The 18,966-nt window shown below is 44.9% G+C and overlaps 1 protein-coding gene across 2 annotated transcripts in view; it reads left to right on the forward strand.

Annotated features, from left to right (window-relative positions):
- Positions 1-18,966, forward strand: part of ASB18 (ankyrin repeat and SOCS box containing 18) — a 65,530-nt gene that overhangs the window by 9,007 nt on the left and 37,557 nt on the right. Inside the window, exons 2-3 of one of the 2 annotated variants that reach the window (XM_031968252.1) lie at positions 9,073-9,236; positions 17,267-17,534. In XM_031968252.1, coding sequence (XP_031824112.1) covers positions 9,073-9,236; positions 17,267-17,534 — 432 coding nt within the window. Of the gene's footprint in view, positions 1-8,910; positions 9,237-17,266; positions 17,535-18,966 lie in introns of those variants that run through there. The other variant, XM_023503806.2, reaches the window with a different exon arrangement.

The raw sequence follows: 18,966 nt of genomic DNA on the forward strand, positions 1-18,966 counted from the left end.
CTCCCTAAGAATAAAGGGCACTCCCTAAATGCTTGCTGACTTACTGGCAAGGAGGGCTCCCATCCCAAGTTACTTTGCAGCAATCTGGATTGTGTACATGCGTACATGTTGTTTCTTTCCTGAAGCTCTTGAGAGCCATTCCATTACCATCTTTTTTCTCCCTAATGACTAATACGATCCCTGGCAAATACTCGGTGATTAATAAATGCATATTGAAAGAAAGAATTAGTCTATGAGTGCAGATGCTTCTGTTGAAAAGTTTGCAGAAACAAGACCACAAGAGCTGATGTCTTGCAATGACTTGCTTGTCTTTTTATTCCCTCTGAGACAATTGGGGTTAAGTGACTTGCCCGGGGTCACACAGCCAGGAAGTGTTAAGTATCTGAGACTAGATTTGAACTCAGGTCCTCCTGACTCCAGGGCTGGTGCTCTATCCACTGCGCCACCAGCTGCCTCTTTGTCATTGCCCTTATGGTTTCAATCTGTGGTCTTCAGAAAGCTCATCACGCATGTAAGGTCGTCAAACAAAACAGCTACTGAATAAATAGGAAAGAAAAAATTTGGGGGGGGGTGGAGGGGGTTTGGTGCAGTGCAAAGAATATTAAACACATAACCAAAGGACCTGGTTTGGTTCAACTACTTATAAACTCTGAGATTTGGGATAAGAAATAAGCTCTCTGAGTCTCAGTTTCTCCTTCTGTAAAACCAGGAGTCTGGCCTGCATGATCTCTAAGGTCTTTTCCAATCTTGCAATCCTAGATTTAGAACTAGAGGAAACGAGACCTTTGCAGGTTCATTTCCTGCCACTTTCCATAGGAGAGAGTCCAGGTCCAGTGGCACTAGCCCTCCCAGGGTCAGGAGTAGGATTAAACCTTTCATTTCAAATCCATTATGAGAGGAGCGAGTGACAAAGATGGCGGCTCCTCGTGCTCTCCCCCTCGTCCCCGCTCTCTGTGCTTGAAGCCCCTTTTCTGGGAGGGGATTGGGGGTCGGGAGACCCTGCTCCGAGCTCAAGGAAATTAGAGCCTCCTAAGTGCTTATAAATCAGCCTCTAATGACAGCAGCCCAGCACCAGCCCGAGCACTGCCCTTATTACCGTGATTCACAAGCCAGGAAAAGCTCCGAAATTATGCAGGAATTATTGTCCCATCTCCTTAATTAACGCTGATTGCGGAATTCTTGCTCAAGTCCTTGCGAGCAGACTCAATTATGCGCCGTCTGAACTGATTTGCCCAGATCAAGTGGGATTTATTAGGAATACACTTCCCAGCAATAACAGCAGATTACCTTTGAATATGGTTAATTCATTTAGGGAGAAAATGGTTTCAGTCCAAGAACTGGCTGGAGGGGCCAAAAAGCTTTCCCCGACCCCGAGAATCCCGGGGCGCAGTTGGTATCCCTGGGACATTTCTGGGAGCCTTTTTGTTCCCATGAATAAGGTGCTTGGGCCTAGGATGGCACGGGGTGGCTTCTGGGGGGTCACTCTGGGTAAGAAAGCTGCTAGGACTGGGTCCTCCCTTCCTGCCCCACCGACCAATGGAGTCTAATAGCTGCTACAATTCTGTTGGCAGCACGCCCTCAAATCTGGGGCTCCCTCGGCCTCTCAGAGTCATGTCCAAGACACAGGTCACAGTATCACCAGCCTGGGGCTCGGGGAGATCTCCCACAATGTGTACCAGAACAAGGATCTTCTCTTCAGCTTCTCTGACAAAGGGTTATCCAGGGCTGCTTGGAGACTTGCAGGGACAAGGAGCACAGGACCGTGGCAGACAGCCCCGTCACCCTAGGGTAGCTCAGTTTCAAAGTTTTCTGCACCTGAGCCCAAGTTGGGGATCTCCTTCGTGATCTCCTGCCCTCTTGTTTTTATCGGTGACAGATTAAGGTGGAAGATGGCACCCTTCTCAGCCCTGCAGACGATCCAAAGCTGGGAAGGAGTGCTGATGGAGGATGCACACACACACACATACACACACACTCACACATTCACACAAACACACACTCACACACACATACACACATTTACACACAGACACACACACATACACACACTGACACACACAGACACGCTGTTACTCACACAGACACACACTCACACATACATACATACACACACTGACACACTCTCACACATACACACTCACACACACACTGACACGCACACACCCTCACACTCACACACACACACACACCCTGACACACACACACACACACACACACACACACACACCATGGTTAGTTAGGCTGAATAAGGCAAGATGGAATTTTATAGGGATAAAAATGTCTCAGCAAAATAGATTCAAAAATCAAATTAAGCACTACATGGAGGAAGCAGGACTGGATAGTCATGTGAAAAAGATCTGAGGGCTTTAGAGGACTTCAAGCTGACATGTCAGCAGTGGGATATGGAGGCTAAGAAGCATGATGCAGCTTGATAATCCTTAAGGGAACTCAGCCTGGGCCAAGGCAGCTCCTCAGAGAAGGGAGATTTCCCTTCTTTGTGTATCCTTGGATATTAGCTCGGTGCTGGGCACACAGTAGGCACTTGTGGAATATGTGTTGGCTAGTTGATCTGGGGCTGCAGATTTAGGGGGTCTCTTCTCATCATCAGTCTTGCTGTGTTTCAGTGGGAGCCAACTCTTGGGGACCCCAGAAGCTAAATGACTTGCTCAGTCACACAACTAATAAATGCCTGAGGCTGGATTTGAATTCTGGTCTCACTGACTCCAGGCCTGGAGCTCTATGCTCTATGGTGCCCCCCAGCTACCTAATCATCTACTCTAATGCTCCTATTTTATAGGGAAAAGTGAAAACTTAGAAGTTAAGGGATTTAGTCTAGAGAAACAAAGGTTGGACTTGAACCTGTGACCTCTGACACCCAATCCAGCTTTCTTCAATACCCAACTGAGCTTTGTGTTCATTGTAAAAGGCCGTGGCAGAGAGAGCCATCACTACTGGTGCTGAGAAGCTTGAGTGCACAGGGCAGGTCTTAGGATCCTTCAAGTAGGAGTCTGGTCAGTTTGGGGATGACAAAGTTCAGCACTCACAGCCTTCCAACCAAGAAGGACCTGCTACAGCCTCTATATCTCTGGCTGGCCCCGGAGACCTCAGGTAGAGCTGTCAAAGCAGGCCTCGGGTGGCGGATCCAGCAGAGGGGACCCCAAGTGGGCGTCGTAAGCAGAGTCACCGGGAATCCCATTCTCAGTGATGGGTACACCTCCCCCGGGTACATTTCTCCTATGGAGACGACTCATGGCTCTGGGCTTGTAGACAAGAAAGTGATAAAGATGCTCAGGTTTGAGCCTTGAGCTTTGTCTATGCTGAGGGCCCCAGCAGTTGCAGGACTGAAGGGTGTGTGAGTGTGTGTGAGTGTATATGTGAGTGTGTGTGTGAGTGTGTGAGTGTGAGTGTGTGTGTGTGTGAATATGAGTATGTGTGTGTGAGTATGTGTGTGTGAATATGTCTGTGTGTGTGAGTGAGAGTATGTGAGTGTGTGTGTGAGTATGTGTGAGTGAGTCTGTCTGTGTGTGTATGTGTGTCTTTGTGTATATGAGAGTGTGTGTGAATCTGTGTGAGTGTGTGTGTGTCTATGTGTGAGTATGTGTGTGAATGTGTCTCTGTGTGTGTGTGAGAGTATGAGTGTGTGTGTGAGTATGTGTGTGTGAATATGTCTCTGTGTGTGAGTGAGAGTATGTGAGTGTGTGTGTGTAGGTGTGTGAGTGAGCGAGCGTGTCTGTGTGTCTATGTGTGTCTATGTGTGTATGAGAGAGAGTGTGTGTGTGTGTGTGTGTGTGTGTGTGTGTGTGTATGTGCTGGGGAGGGGGCATAGCATGCTCTGCCACGGGATGCCAATGAGTTCTGCTAATAATGTGAAATCAGAGCAGACAATCTAAGTCATTATTAATAGATTCACTTGATCGAAGGAAGTAAAACGTTTTAATGTTCTGTTAAATGAGGTGTGCGGCACAAACATTGGTATTCAGGAAGAAGGTTAAGATACTTTCACATCTTAGAGATAAATGTACATGTGACTAGTGCTGGGGCGGCTGTGTGCGTGGCTGATGTTTGTATGGGGGTGTACACATGCTTTGTGTGTACATTTACACAGGTTCAGTGTGTTTGTGCGTGTCATTGTACATATTTCTTTGATTATCGTTCTACCTGCGTTTTTGTGTGTATTTGTGTACAGGTTTTAAGTGGAAGTATGTGTATTTCTGTGTATTTGTTTTCTTAATGTATGGATATATACATATTTTGTGTGAATGTAGTTTATATATATGATTGTATTTCTTGTACATGTATTTGTGTCAATGATTTAAAAGTGAATGATTATATTCTAGTGATATTTCATGGTTACTCATGTGTTTGCCATATGCATTTGTATTTGTATACATGTGTTTCCATGTTTTTTGTATATGGATATGTTATATTTCCACATTTTCTGTTGATGTGAATATGCATTTATATATATATATATATATATATATATATATATATATATATATATATACTCTTTGTGTATGTGATTTTGAAGTGTATGACTATAGATTGTAAGGGTGTTTTGTAAGTATTTGTTAATATATAAGTGAATTGTATTTGTATACATATGTTTCCATGCTTTTGTTTTATATGTATTTTAGACTTGTGTTTGTATATGTGGATGTTGTTTATATGTGATGTATATCTATGATTTGAATTGTATAATAAATTACATGTATTTTTATTGTCTTTTATTATTGTCTTTTATATGTGTTCAGATATATTTGACTGTGTGTTTTTATATCATGCTATTGATTTATCTCTATTATATGTTTATGGTTGTGTACCTGTGTGTATGGTTGTGGAATTATGTATGTGTTGGGTGTGTGGGTGTGCATGATAATCAATGCATGTGACGGTCCATGTCTGCCCTATAATTGCCTGCTGCCCCTTCAAAGATCAAGCATTTTTTCTTTACAAATTGAAGAGCAAGAAAGAAAGGCTGGAGGGGAGAGCGGAGGTGTGGAAGCTCACTAGAAAGCTGGGGTTATTGGGAGAACTCATACCAATGGTATAATAATCCAAGAAATTCATTCCGGCCCAGTTCCCAGCTCCTTTCAGGAACAGTGCCATGGCAGAGTGAAGTTAGGCCATGGCCAATGAATTTAGGATCTCACTGAAAAGGGGTCTCCAATCCATCTGTGCCCTGGTTTTCTTATATGGATCTAATCCAAGTGTTGGATTTGCTGTTTTGCCCAAAGACTATAAGCACCTTGTGGGCAAGAACTGTTTGATTTATCTTCCAGTGCCTAGAACAGAATAAATACTTAATACATGTTTGTAGCTTGACTGATTGACCCATCCATCCTCCGTAGAGCTATCCAAGGTCCTGAAGTTTTTCCTCTGGGTCTTGTAATTTTTGAGGGCATCAGAATTGTTTCTCTCTCATCCCTGCCTCCCCACCTCCTTTTCAGATAACACAATTCCCAGGTAATATCCCTTATTTAGCTAGAGAAGGGGAATTGAATCTAGGACTTAGTGGCTTTGAAGATAGCTCTCTCTCCACTAGAGGGCAGCTGCCTCTCCTAGTCCTCAGGAAGACCTTCCGGGGGTGCTCTCGGACTGGCTATCTCCATGAAAGCCTTCTAATGTTGACAGCTTTCATGATTAGGAAGTCTTTGGTGACATCCAAACTAAGTCTGCCTTCCTGAAACTTCCACATGGCTCCTACAGGGGTGGGCAGCCTTGGGAGGTGGCGAGCACTCCCTAAGGCAAGCCCAGATGATCTCTTGTTAAATCACAAGATTGTGATGGAGTTACAAAAATATAGGGTCCTGGATCTCAAACTGAAAGGGACCTTCAAAGCCACCTCATCCAGTCCTTTCATTTTACAGGGGAGGAGCCCAAAGTCCAGGAGTTAACCTGAGTTGTACTAATTGGTCACAGAGATCTCTTCCCATGGAGATTCTGTAATAGAATCTCTCCACTCCTGAAGTCACCGATAGCCCACAGGCGTTCATTCCATGCCCAGTGGGGGCCACTGTGGGCTATTTTTAAAGTTCTCTGAAAAGACGCCAGCCTGCTTTGGGACCAGCTTCCCTCTGGCCCTCTATTTGGGTATTTTGGGAGCTGTAGATAAATCATGTCAGGGAAGCTAAACTTAGTACAGAAAACATCATCCCGGGACTTACCTTCAGCGTCCTCCCCACCCTTTAATAGCCCATGACAGGAGGTGACCAGGCAGGTTCAGGAGAAATTCCACCCAACAGGCTGCTCTCCAGCCAGACTCCAGTCAGAGTCAGAGAAGTTCTCACCAGAGTTTTCAGAAATCAATCTAATTACCAACATAATCAGTCTCCAGAAAAATGAAAAGATGACAAAAAGACTCTGAGAGCTGGAGCCCCCTAAGAGCAGGGAGATGTTATTAGCATGACAGAACAGCTCTGGAATTTTAAAACAGGAAGACAGGAGGAGCCCACGGTGGGGGGGGGGGGTGGAGCTGGAGGGCTTTAGCAGGGGGACTTGAAAGAAGCTGCCTGGTTAGCTCTCACAGATGTATCCCCACCTTCCTTGACAAGGATCCTTTATTATGGAGAGGGGTGACTTGGGTTCTCAAGGACTAACTCAGAAGAGTCAGGAAGTGCTGATTTCATCTCACTCTGACACATCTTTTTGACTTATCATGTGACATTGAGCAAATCACTCACATTTCTAGGTCTCAGTTTCCTCATCTATTAAATGGGGGAAATAGTGACATCCACCTTTCAGGTTGGCTGAGAGATTCATTTGAAATCATTGGTGATTTCAAGTAAGTGATTTAGAAGTCACCCATTCTTATGACTGATTGTCATATCATTTTTTTGTATGGAGTTCAGACTGAAGCAGCCCACTGCCACAATTCTATTTTGAGAACCCCTAATCCAATGTCTTGGAATCAGACCCCAATGAAGTTGACCCATCCTTGAATATTCTGTGTTTTGAATTGGAATCCACTCTTCACCAGTTTTCCTCTCCAAGAAAAGGTCTTTCCTGAGCAAATTTCATAATGGGGAGAGCCAAATAAGGATGACTCTCCCAGGTGCCCATGTCCAAGGGGGCACTCTTCCTCCCGCTGCCCCATGCCCAGCTGTCTTGCTCCCTCACCTGATTACCATCTCCAGGGTGCCTTGACCACCACACCCCTCTAAGATCTTCCAGCCTGCAAGAGCAGACTGTGCCCCCTGAGCTGCCTGAAATGGGGATCCATGTCCCACAAGACTCCTCAAGATTTAGAGGTATCAGCATCAAAGTGTCACAGCTGCCACTTCCCCCTGCCCAGAGTAAATCTGGCTCTACCCTCCCTGACTCCTCTGCACTTACTTTCTGGAACCCATCTCTATCATTAGCAAACTTTTCTTCCTCCTGGGTCTCCCCCATTCAGATTCCTTCATCCCTGGTGTTCACTGACTTCCTCCTGAAGATCCCCCAAATCTTGGCCCTTTCTCCCAGACCAACTGTACCTCTTCTTCTCTGTCCTACCACACAGGGTCAGGAGGGGGAGCTGGCCGGGTCCTTACTTTCCACCCCTCCAGCTCCTATCACCAATCAACCACCACTAGAGTCCATCCCATCTCATAAACATGCTCACTGCTGTCATCCGTGAGTGCTCAGGTCACGCTTGTTGTCCAACGTTCTGTGACCCCGTGGGTCATTGTGCCAGTGCCATCTGGGGGGTCTTATTGGCAAAGTTCCTGCAGTGATTTACATTTCTTTCTCCAGTGGAATAAGGCAAATGAGGTGAAGTGACTTGCCCAGAATCACCCCCGCTGGTAAATGTCTGAAACCAGATCTTTGCAGACTCCAGACCTAGCACTCTATCCATTGCAACCACCAACTGCCTCCGGTTCCTTTTCCTCCTCCCTAGTAAATCCAATGGCTAGTTTATTATCTTCTTCAGAGGCACTTAGCACAGTAGATCAAGTGCTGGACCTGGAATCCAGAAGAATCCATCCTCAAACACTTAAGAGCTGTGTGATTCTGACAAGGGCCTCAGGTTTCTCATCTATAAAATGGGGCAATAACAGCACCTTTCTTCCAGATTTGTTATAAAAATCAAAGGAAATGACACATGTAATCTGTTTCACAGATCTTAATGTATTAGGCAAATGCTAGCTATTGTTATTTTTCCCAACCCGGCACCCTTCAAATGCCTCAGCTCCCCAAACTCCTTAGTGCCTAAGATCACTGTCTCCAGTCTACCTCAGCACTGAACTAGATGGCACTAATTTGTGCGATCTAACACCAAATTCAACTGATCCAGACTCCGGGGCCATAAAAGCTCTAATTATAGAAAATTATTTTTCCAATTAAAAAAAATTACTGATGTAACATTTGGTTTGTAAGTATCTTGGTTAGGAAGTAACATGACAGGGATGGAGAAACAACTTCAGATTTAGAAGATCTGAATTCAGGTCCTACCTATGAATCAGACAAATTATGTGAACCTAGACATCACCAAGCAACTCTCAAAGAATATAGTTTTCTAATGAGTCAATGATACATTGGTAAAGGGAGTTTCCACACTGGACATTCTAAAAAACAAGATGAAAGCTCTGGACCCTCTCCCCCTTCAAAAAAAAGTAAGTAAAGAAGCATTTAATGTTTCCTCCCTCAAATTTCAAATCTATCTGATCTAAAAAGTCTGCTCAAAAGCAGAATATCAGTATTTAGACTTGTCTGCTGAATAGCTGAACTTGCCAGGTTTGTGAAGTAGTTTTTAATCAATAGATATAGTTGTGTCTAGAATAAACATGACAAGTGTCATCTGGAGGTCCTGGCTAACCGTTTCTGCATCTAGAAACTCACATGACCCCGATCCTATCGGCCAGCATTCTCCTCAGAGCCCACAGGAGTTATAAATACCCCCTTGATCAGCCCTGGCCAGACTACAATGAAGAGATGACAATAGAAATCACTGCCCCTGTATAAGGTCATCTTTCCCCTCCCAGAGAGGAGGGCTTCTGCTCAAATAAACAGCATGGCCACAGATGGACTGCCAGAAGCAGGGAGGGCAAAACTCCGAATCTTTCAGAAGATGGAAAGAGACCCCCCTCGGAGTCCTGCTCCTGTGGACCAGTACCACACAGCCCTGGTCATGGGCGACCTGGGCAGCCTCCAGCCACTGATGGCCCAACACTATGGAGATGCCAATGTGGTCTTTGAGATCCATAAGAATGAAATGGAATGGCGGGTGAAATCTCCAGCCACTTTTGGACTATCAGGTAACTTGCTTACTGGCAAAGACCTGTTTTTAAATTATTATGGGATACTAATGCTAGAGAGAGAGAGAGAGAGAGAGAGAGAGAGAGAGACAGAGACAGAGAGACAGAGACAGACAGACAGACAGAAACATCTCCTATATTCACAAAGAGATTTTATAATAGTAGTATAGACAGATACACCTCCTATATACATAGAGAGACTTTATAGTATTAGTAACTTCAAACAAAAACAAGAGATAGAGAAACACATTAGATGGGGAACTCCTTGAGAGTGGACATTGTATTCTGCATTGTTTTGTATATTCAGTGCTCTATGAAATCATTGGCACATAGTAGGTGCTTCATAAACAATTGACTGACTGAATGATATAGGCAGCTGGACAGCCCAGTGGATAGAGTGTTAACTTTCAATACTGTTACAAACTGTCTTTTAGCCTCAATCTTCTCTTTCATAAAAGGGGGATAATAATATCTACTTTCCTGGGAGCATTAAATGAGACAAAACTTGTAGAGTTTTGTTATTAGGAACAAAGTCATTTCGCAAATCCAAATTAGGTCTAGAGGTATATATTTCCATGTAAAATTAGAGTGAACAAGTATTTATTAAGCACCTATTAATTGACAGGTGATGTACTAAGTGTTGTCATACTAAGGCAGTTAACTAAGATACTGGATCTGAATGAAGTCAAGGAAATCTTGGGTTCAAATCCCACCTGTGGTACTTGCCTGATGTGGATATCCACAGCACAGGTATAGACACGGTGGAAAGAACACGGAGTTTGGAAGCGGCCTAAGTTCTGGTCCTTCCTCTGGCACTTAATTACAAAATAATCCTGCCCAAGGCATTCTGCCTGGAACCTCAGTTTTCTTATCTATATGGGGAGACTATAACCTTGTAGCACTGGTGTCCTCAGAGTTGCTATAAGGATGAAGTGAGACAATGGCATCAGTAAAGCGCCTCACCTGCCTTCAAGTATGCTCGCAAAAGTGTGTTGTTGAGGCAATAGCTATGGACCTACTGAAAGAAGACAGGAAATGAGAGGGGCCCTTTAGAAATAGACTTGTGTGAGCAATACAAAGTGAACATATAGAAAAGGGAAATTTGTGAAATGGGTACAGGAATTGTCCCTCCTCAAAGAAATACAAGCATTGTTTAGGGCACCCTAAGATTTAGAGATGGATAAATCTGCTATATCTAATCAAAATGCTAAGAGGGATGGGAAAAGAAAGAAGTCTCCTTTTAAGAGGCTCAGCTCCCCCAGGAATAGTTCCCATGGCTGCCAGCCTATGTAATGCAAATGTAATAGGCTCCCCCCATTCCAGCAGTGGCAACTCCCAGATCAAGACCTCAGGAAGAGCTATTCAGTCTCAAAAAAGAGATATCCAGAAAGATCGATCTCCTCAAGCTACACACACACACACACACACAGAGAGAGAGAGAGAGAGAAAGAGAGAGAGAGAGAGAGAGAGAGAGAGAGAGAGAGAGAGAGAGAGAGAGAGAGAGAGAGAAAGAGAGAGAGAGAGAGAGAGAGAAAGGGGGGCGATATGCTGCTAACCCTCTGCATGGAGCTGCTGAAAGCTTAGGGAAAAACCTGGTAGAAGGAGTAGAGAGAAAGACAATGGAAACCAGTCATTTTCGAAACTACATTGTCAGTGCATTTGGGTAACCTCTTAGCTGTTTCCCCTAGATGAAGCCTTCTGAATTTTTGCTCCAGCTGACCCCTCCAAGCCTGAAATGTACTCCCTCATCACCTCAACCTCACAGAATCCCTGGCATCCTTCAAGCACAGCCCTTGTCCCCCTCCCACATAAGGCCTGCCTTCCCCTCCCTCCATTGTCCGTACTTCCTCTTTCTTGAAAGTACCTTGTATTATTTATATCCATTTTTTCCCAATCCCAGTAGAATATAAACTCCCCCATGGCAGAGATTGCATGACTGTCTTTATCTCTAGTTTCTGGTACATAACACATACCTTGGGTTCTCAGGATCATTTATTTAGAGGTTTAGGATTCATTTGTCCATTTCCATCACTTTACAGATATGGAAAATAAAGCCTGGATATATTCAATAATTTCATCAAGGTCACACACGTAGGTAGGGGCAGAGCCAGGATGAATTAGATTCTCCTATTTCAAATATAGCACTCTTTCAAATACTGCATCCTATCGTATTACCTCCTAATGAATGATTTTTGAATTGAATTGAAATGATAAATGAATGAAATGGAATGGCCACTGGAAAGCTCATCACTCTCCACTTTGCCTCCATATGAAGAAATCCCAGAGACAACAACAGATTCAATAACAGCAGATTCAATAGCATAAGCTGTTCATGTAACACTGGGATATAAGCCTCTGATTGAGAGGGTAACGAGTGGCCACAGAGGCACCAGTGGACTGTACCTAGGTCCTGGAAACTAAAACTGGATAAATTTTTGAGGGAACGAGGGCTCAAATTACCTTATTAATGGCTTGAACTCAAGCATACAATATATGCTTATTTCCAGACTTCAATGATGAACTAGCTCATCAATGGGAGTGCCCCCTTCACCATTGAGATTGAAGCAATCCATGTTTTCTTATTTTATGTAACTCTGGTCCAAGACCAAGTACTTAATAAAATAATGACAAAATGTCAGATTTAGAAGGGGTCTTTGTGGTGTCTAGTCCATCCCATAACCCCCCCCCCAAAAAAAACTCTGCTACAATATATTCTGGGAATAGTCATTCACTCTCTGATTGAAGATCTCTAAGGAAGAGAAACCTACTGCCTCTTGAGGAAGTCCATTACACTATGAGACAGCTCTCATTGTTATGAATTTTTCCTGACATTATTCCTAAATCTGCCTCTTTGAAACTTCCACCTCCTAGGACAAACACATGACCCCAATCTCAAGTTGCTAACATTCTGTTGGAAGAGGCAATGTGACAATAACTGGCTACACATACACTCTCTGTGGAATAGATAAGGGAGTATGCTGGAAGTTAGAGGGGACAAGGAAAGACTTTCTCCCAAAGTTGGAATTGGAGCTGAGTCTTGAAGGAAGCTGGGAATACCAATGATTGTCAGGAAAATTTCCTCCCATTTAGCTTCATCTTAGACAGGGGCTCAAGTAGTCTCACCAGCCTACCCAGATCAATCAATAAGAACTTTGGGGGCACCTACTATGTGCCAGGGATTGATGTGGTCTGAAAGACAGTGGAACTTTCATCTTTATTGTGGAACTTGAAATCATAAATATAGCTCAGGGGAGTACCTCGAAGATAATCTAATTCAACTCCAAGACCTTTTAATATAATAGACAACGAAAGTCCAGCGAGACTAAACAATTTGCCCAAAGTTCCATGGGTAGTAAATAACAGAATTCCCCTCGTCTCCAAATTTCTGCACAAATCCAAGCTTTTACTCTAGACCCAGTTCCCCATCTTCCTAAGGACCAATGAGCTTCCCGCTCAGGTATCTCCTATTCCCATTCTCCTGGGCCCTGCCATGGTCATCCTATCTTTAGCACCTAACTAACCTCTCCTTCCCAGAGCCATGTGTACAGCATCCTCAAGGTGGCAGGGCTCCAAAGCTTGCCAGGTTAGGAATCTGTCTTACACGGTGGTAGGTAATTAAGGAGTGGTCTTTCAAAACTTCTCAGCATGGGCTCTGGGGAAGGAGTTGGCCTGTGAAAAGGGTCCCCTTTGCAGCTCATTACAGCCATGCGATCGATTCTGCCATCATTAGGAGCCGGCATGCCTACCGCGTGAATTCCTGCCCCTTGATGTGTATTCACCAGGGACTGGCTCCCCCCCTACTTAGACCATTGCTCGATGCAGCTAACAACCTTCAACAGGGCTTTTGAAAGCACCAAAGTTTTCAGAAAGTAAAGTACATAGCCCCTGCTCCATTTTATTCCTTAAGAAAGAACAACCCTCTACACACACACACAAAACCCTAAAGAGCTCGAAGCAACAAACCCGAATTGTGTGGAATGTGGAGCAACACTTCAAAGTTGGTTTTTTTTTCCTCCAACTCAGAGATTTTCAGGAAGACTAAAGCTTGTTCTCCAGCCCTTCCTAGAACAAACCTGATAATGTCGGCCAGTTGTTTTGTGTTTGGTTCTCTTCTTCCTGCTGTTTCAGTGGACATGGAGGGGTAAGGGTTGGGGGTTTTCAAATGTATTTTGATGTACATTTCTTTAAGCCCCTTCATCTCAACTCTCACTCTAATTGGCCAGGGGTGAGGGAGGCACAAGGATGGCAAGCACATTACTGAACGGCTCCCTGATTTTGCATTGTGGCCGTTTTTCTCCAGTACCACCGGAATTACTGTGTACATATATTTTATTTATTTATGTAGACCCACTTCTGAATGTACTTCCTTGACTCAGCACTCACAGGCAACAGTTTGAGTTCAACTACCTCCGGGACTCAAGGCTATTCTGCCGGGCCATATCTGTAAAACTATTGCTCCCAAGGCCCCACCAGTAAACCTACTTTAACAGTCAGACACTAGACACAATCAGTCCAAAGAAAAAGCATTTATTAATGTGGTCTAAGCAATTGCAGTCACTACAAAACATCTGCCCCATAACCGGGATGATGGTCTTCCACATGGGGACCTGGTATCAGAGAGAAGAGTCCTGTATATAGGCCATAACTAGTCATGCAGCTGTTCCTGCAGGGCTCTGATATCTCTTCTCATTAAATCCTCCCACTATTCCCCTCTAGCTGCATCTCTGCTGAGCAGGTAATTTCTCCAGGCTCCCTGGATCTTCTCCTCTCTTTTCTTCTGCTTAGCTCCCAAAAGCCAGGACTCTTGAATCTCCAATTGGCTTTCTTCTCTGCTGTCGAGGTCACAGCCTTGGAACTGAGGCACTGTGGCTCCATCCCTGTGTCTCTCTGTCTCTGAATGTACATCTGTCCCGACAAGTTCCTTGTGCTATCTGTGTCTCTCTATCTTTGTGCCTCTATTTCTGTCTCTGTCTTTGTTTCTCTCCACTTCTCTCTATGTCTGTCTCTGTGTTCCTCTGTCTCTGTCTCTGAATGTACATCTGTCCCGACATGTTCCTCGTGCTATCTGTGTCTCTCTATCTCTGTGCCTCTATTTCTGTCTCTGTCTTTGTTTCTCTCTCTTTCTCTCTGTGTCTGTCTCTGTGTTCCTCTGTCTCTGTCTTTGTTTCTCTCTCTTTCTCTCTATGTCTGTCTCTGTGTTCCTCTGTCTCTGTCTCTGAATGTACATCTGTCCCAACATGTTCCTCGTGCTATCTGTGTCTCTCTATCTCTGTGCCTCTTTTTCTGTCTCTGTGTTCCTCTGTCTCTGTCTCTGAATCTCCCTCTCTCAGTGTTTCTTGGTGCACCTGTCTCTGTCTCTATTTCTCTGTGCCTATTTGTCTGTAGTAGAGCCACTGGAGTTGATTGGATAAAAAAACTGTCATGGTCACTCCTCTGAATGCAAATGAATGAAATAGTCATTCTTCCAAGCCCAGGTAAGACCTGTGCTTTAAGAAGATTAATTTGATGCCTGAATGGAGAATGGACTGGAGTGGGGAGATGTTTGATGCAGGGAAACTGACCACCAGACTCAGCCATCATCACAGCATGGCCTAGCCCAGGATGAGAACAATGAGAGAAAGGGGTGTGGACAAGAGATGGCATAAAGTAAAAATGGCAGAGCTCAGCAACTGTTGGATCTGAGGGTGGGGGGAAATGAGCCATTGAAGGTGACACCCGTGTTAGGTGCTGAGGAAGAGGATAGTATCCTTGAAAGGAATAGGGAAGTTTAGAAGAGGGAAAGGTTTGGGGGAAAGACAATGAGCTCAGTTTGGGACTTGGGGAGTTTAAAGTGTCTGGAAAACATCCAGTTCAAAATGTCCAGTAGGGAGTTGGAGAAAAGAGAGAGTGAAAATTAGGAGAAAAAATAGGATTGGATAAATAGATCTGATAATTCCCCCTCTCTTCTCTTCCTCTTCCTTTTCCCTTCTTCCCTCTCCCTCTCCCCTCTCCTCCCTTTCCATTCTCCTCTTCTTTCTCCCTGTCCCTGTATCTCTGCCTTTCCCTCTCCTCCCTCTTCTTCTCTCTCTCCTTTCCTCCCTCTCTCTTCCTCCCTCTCCCTTTCCCTCTCCACCCTCTCTTTCCTTCTTTCTCTCCCTCCTTTTCTCCTTCTCCCTCTTCCCTCCCTCTCTTTCATCCTCCACCTCTCCCCTCTCCATCACTCTCCTTCCCACTCTTTTCCTCTCTCTCTCTCTCTCTCTCTCTCTCTCTGTATGTGTGTGTGTGTATATAAAAATACATACCTGTCTAGAATATAGTTCCTTTGAAGGCCAGGGAGGATTTTTGTCTCTGTTTTCCTAACATTTAGCACAGTGTATAGTACATAAAAAGCATTTATTTAAGATATGGTATTGGCTCTTTGAGAAAGAAAGAAAAACAAAGCCCATTACAAATACATATATATATATATAAACATATATGTGTGTGTTCAAGCAAACAAACTCACATCAACTATGTTTTTAAAAAGTCTAAATCCAATGATTTCTTAATTGTCAAATATAATGGTCTTTTCTCGGTGCTCATCCTTGACCTCTATGCAGCCTCTGACACCGTGAATCACTCTCCTTCACACACTCTTCTCTCTAGGATTTTGTAACACAACTCTTCCCTCCCCCAAGTTCTCCTCCTCCATATGTGACCACTCCTTCTGAGTCTCCTTTGCTGGACCTTCATCCAGGATCCTGTCCCTCAGGATCCTGTCCTGAACTCTCTTCATTTCTCTCTACATACTATTTATTTCATTAGCTCCCACAGACTTATTCTCTCCTCTGTCTTATGATTCTCAAATCTATCTCCGCTGACCTCCAGTCTTGCATCTCCAAATCTTTGTTAGTCATCTAGAACTGAAAATCTTTCTAATCCTGACTCATCATATCCAAAATCGAACCCTCCCCACTTCCAAATCTCCCTGTTACTGTAGAAGACAAGACCATCCTCCCAGTCCCTCTGGTTACAGCCCTAGGAGTCGCCCTAGAATTCCTGTCTCCATCTCTCACTATCTCTCACTCTCATATCCAATATGGCACCCAGGCTTGTCATTTTCACCTTGGCAACATCTCTTAAATACACCCCCTTCTCTGCTCTGATACCACCCCCACCCTGCACCCTGATACAGCACCTCGTGCTTCAACTATTGCAGAAGCTGCTTGTTAGGGAAGGGGGTTCTTCCTGCCTCGAGTCTTTCCCTACTCCAGTCCATTCTCCATTCAGCCACCAAAGCGGATTTTCCTAAAGTAACAGATCTGACCACAGCATCCCCTACTCAATAAATCTGATTGGCTGCCCACCACCTTCAAGATTAAATACAAAATGCTCTGCTTGGAATTCAAATCCTTCATTACCCAGCTCCCTCCAGTCTATTTACATCCTAGTCCCCCATGACCTCTTTGATCAAGGAACAGGGGCTCTTGACTGCTCCTCAAAAGAGGCCCTCTATCTCTCGGCTCTGAGCACTTTCTCTGGCTCTTCCCAGAGTCTGAAATGCTCATCTCTGCTTCCTGGCTTCAAGTCCCAACTTAAATCCCACCTTCTCCAGGAAGCTTTTCTGAACTGTTCTTAATTCCAGTGTAATTCCCTCTCATGATAATTTCCTATTTATCCTGCCTATAATTTGTTTGTCTATATCTCTTTGCTTATTGTCACCTCTGTTAGATTGTAAGCTTCCAGAGGGCAGAAACTTTTGACTCTCTGTGTCCCAGCTCTTAGCACGGAGCAGGACAAATTTAATAAATAAGCATAGACACTTAACATGCTAATTGATCGATTGGCTTCAAGTTGTCTCCCTTGATAGAAAGTAGCCTCCTGGGGAGCTAGGACTGTGCCATAGCCGATGTCTAGCACACCTTGAGCACAATGACAGAGTGGAACTCCGGGCGAGCCAGGAGCTTTGTCTTTCAGCACTTTTCACAGGGCTTGCATAGGATGTGACTGTAAAGTGCTTGGGGGCTGATGGATGGGTTGACCCGTCTCTCCCCTTCCTTGCCCACCCCCAGGTCTCTGGTCCCTGGAGTATAAGAGAGAGCTCACCAACCCTCTGTGCATCACGGCCAGCCATGGCCACACGGACTGTGTGCGCCACCTGCTCCGCTGGGACGCTGATGTTAACGCAGCTCCAGGTGGGCAGAGTGCCCTGCACGAAGCCTGCCGAGGAGGTCACACGGCCTGCGCAGAGCTGCTCCTGGAGCACCGAGCTAACCCCGACCTGCCGAGCGAGGAGGGCCTGACTCCGCTGCACCTGTGCACCTCCCCAGACACTCTCGGGTAAGGAGGCGGCAGCAAGAGCCCCCATCCCCACCATACCTTCCCAACCCCACCAGAAGCTCTAGCTTCTTCACTTCTAAAAGGAGCCCTGGCTTCTTAAGGCTGACTTAGTATTCAGCTGTTAGGGCTAAACTCAGTTACTCCCACGTGAGGATCTGGCCTTAGGAAAGGCTCCCAGCAGAGCATCACCCCATCCGAACCAGGCTTTGGCCCAGAGCGGGTGATCTTCTCATGCCAGACAAATTATGACCCTCCTGAGGCTTGCTCCCCCAGTCCTGTCAATCAACCTGCCAGGGGCCCGGCACTCACCTACCCCTGGCCAAGCAACATCCCCCCTTTGCTTCTGGCTGAGTCTAATTAGAGCTTGATTACAAGAGAGAGAGCAAGAGACACCAAACTGAGGTAATGAGCTGCGTGATCAGAGGCCTAAATAAACCCGTGTTTGAATAATGCTAAAAGGCCACTGACAAGGGTTGGAGGCTTAAAAATTAGGGATTTTAATGATAATTTTATGCATCCTAATTGTCACAGTGTGAGAGAGATAGTGAGCTTGTTGGGGCTGGGGCTTCAGCCGAAATCTGAGTCCCCCTCCCAACAATGCGCAGACCAACTTCTGCTGTCTATGGTGGGAGAGACCCAGGGGCACCAACTCCTCCTTAGGAGGACTCCAAGCAACTTGGGCTCCCTCCTCTGAGCAATGTAACACTATGAAAAACCCTCGGACTGGACTCTAAGGAAGCTTGATGCTGGGCCCCAGACAGGTACTTTAACAGAGCTGAGGTTCCCAGGAGCCTTTGCAAATGATGGCTTATCATTTGCATAAAGCTTCATAAATTGTGTCATTTAGTTCCTAGCAATTTTCATGTTGAAATGTTATTGTCTTCACCCTTGAGGTAATGGCTTTTTGGTCTCCCTAATCTCTCCCAGAATTTGCCATTAGGAGCAAACAAAAGAGATGAACAGGGCGTGATAGAGTCAATCAGCATTCATTAAGCGTCTGCTGTGTACCAAGCACTATGCTAGGGACGTGGAGATTAAAATGAATCAATCCCTGCTCTCAAGGAGCCTACCCTCTTATCAGGAGAGAAATCATGTATATGTGCATGGGCACACATATATTTAGATTTTATTTATGGATATAGACAGGCAGACAGACAGACAGATAGATAGATACTATATATGTGTGCCTAAGTTGAGAGGAGAGAAAGAGAGAGAAACAGGGACAGAAACAGAAGAGAGAGGAGAGTGAGAGGAAGGAGAGAGAGAAAATCAGAAAATCAGAAAAAGAGAAAGTGACTGGATCTGGGTCTTAAAGAAAACAGTGGTTCCAAAGTGATGGGGCTAGAAGTGGGAGATGGAGGAGTGATTACTCAGGCAAAGGCTGGAAATAGACCGTCGTAGGTAAGCAAGAGTTAGAGGAACATTCTAAACA

This window comes from Sarcophilus harrisii, chromosome 4, assembly GCF_902635505.1.
Source record: "Sarcophilus harrisii chromosome 4, mSarHar1.11, whole genome shotgun sequence".
Taxonomy (NCBI): domain Eukaryota; kingdom Metazoa; phylum Chordata; class Mammalia; order Dasyuromorphia; family Dasyuridae; genus Sarcophilus; species Sarcophilus harrisii.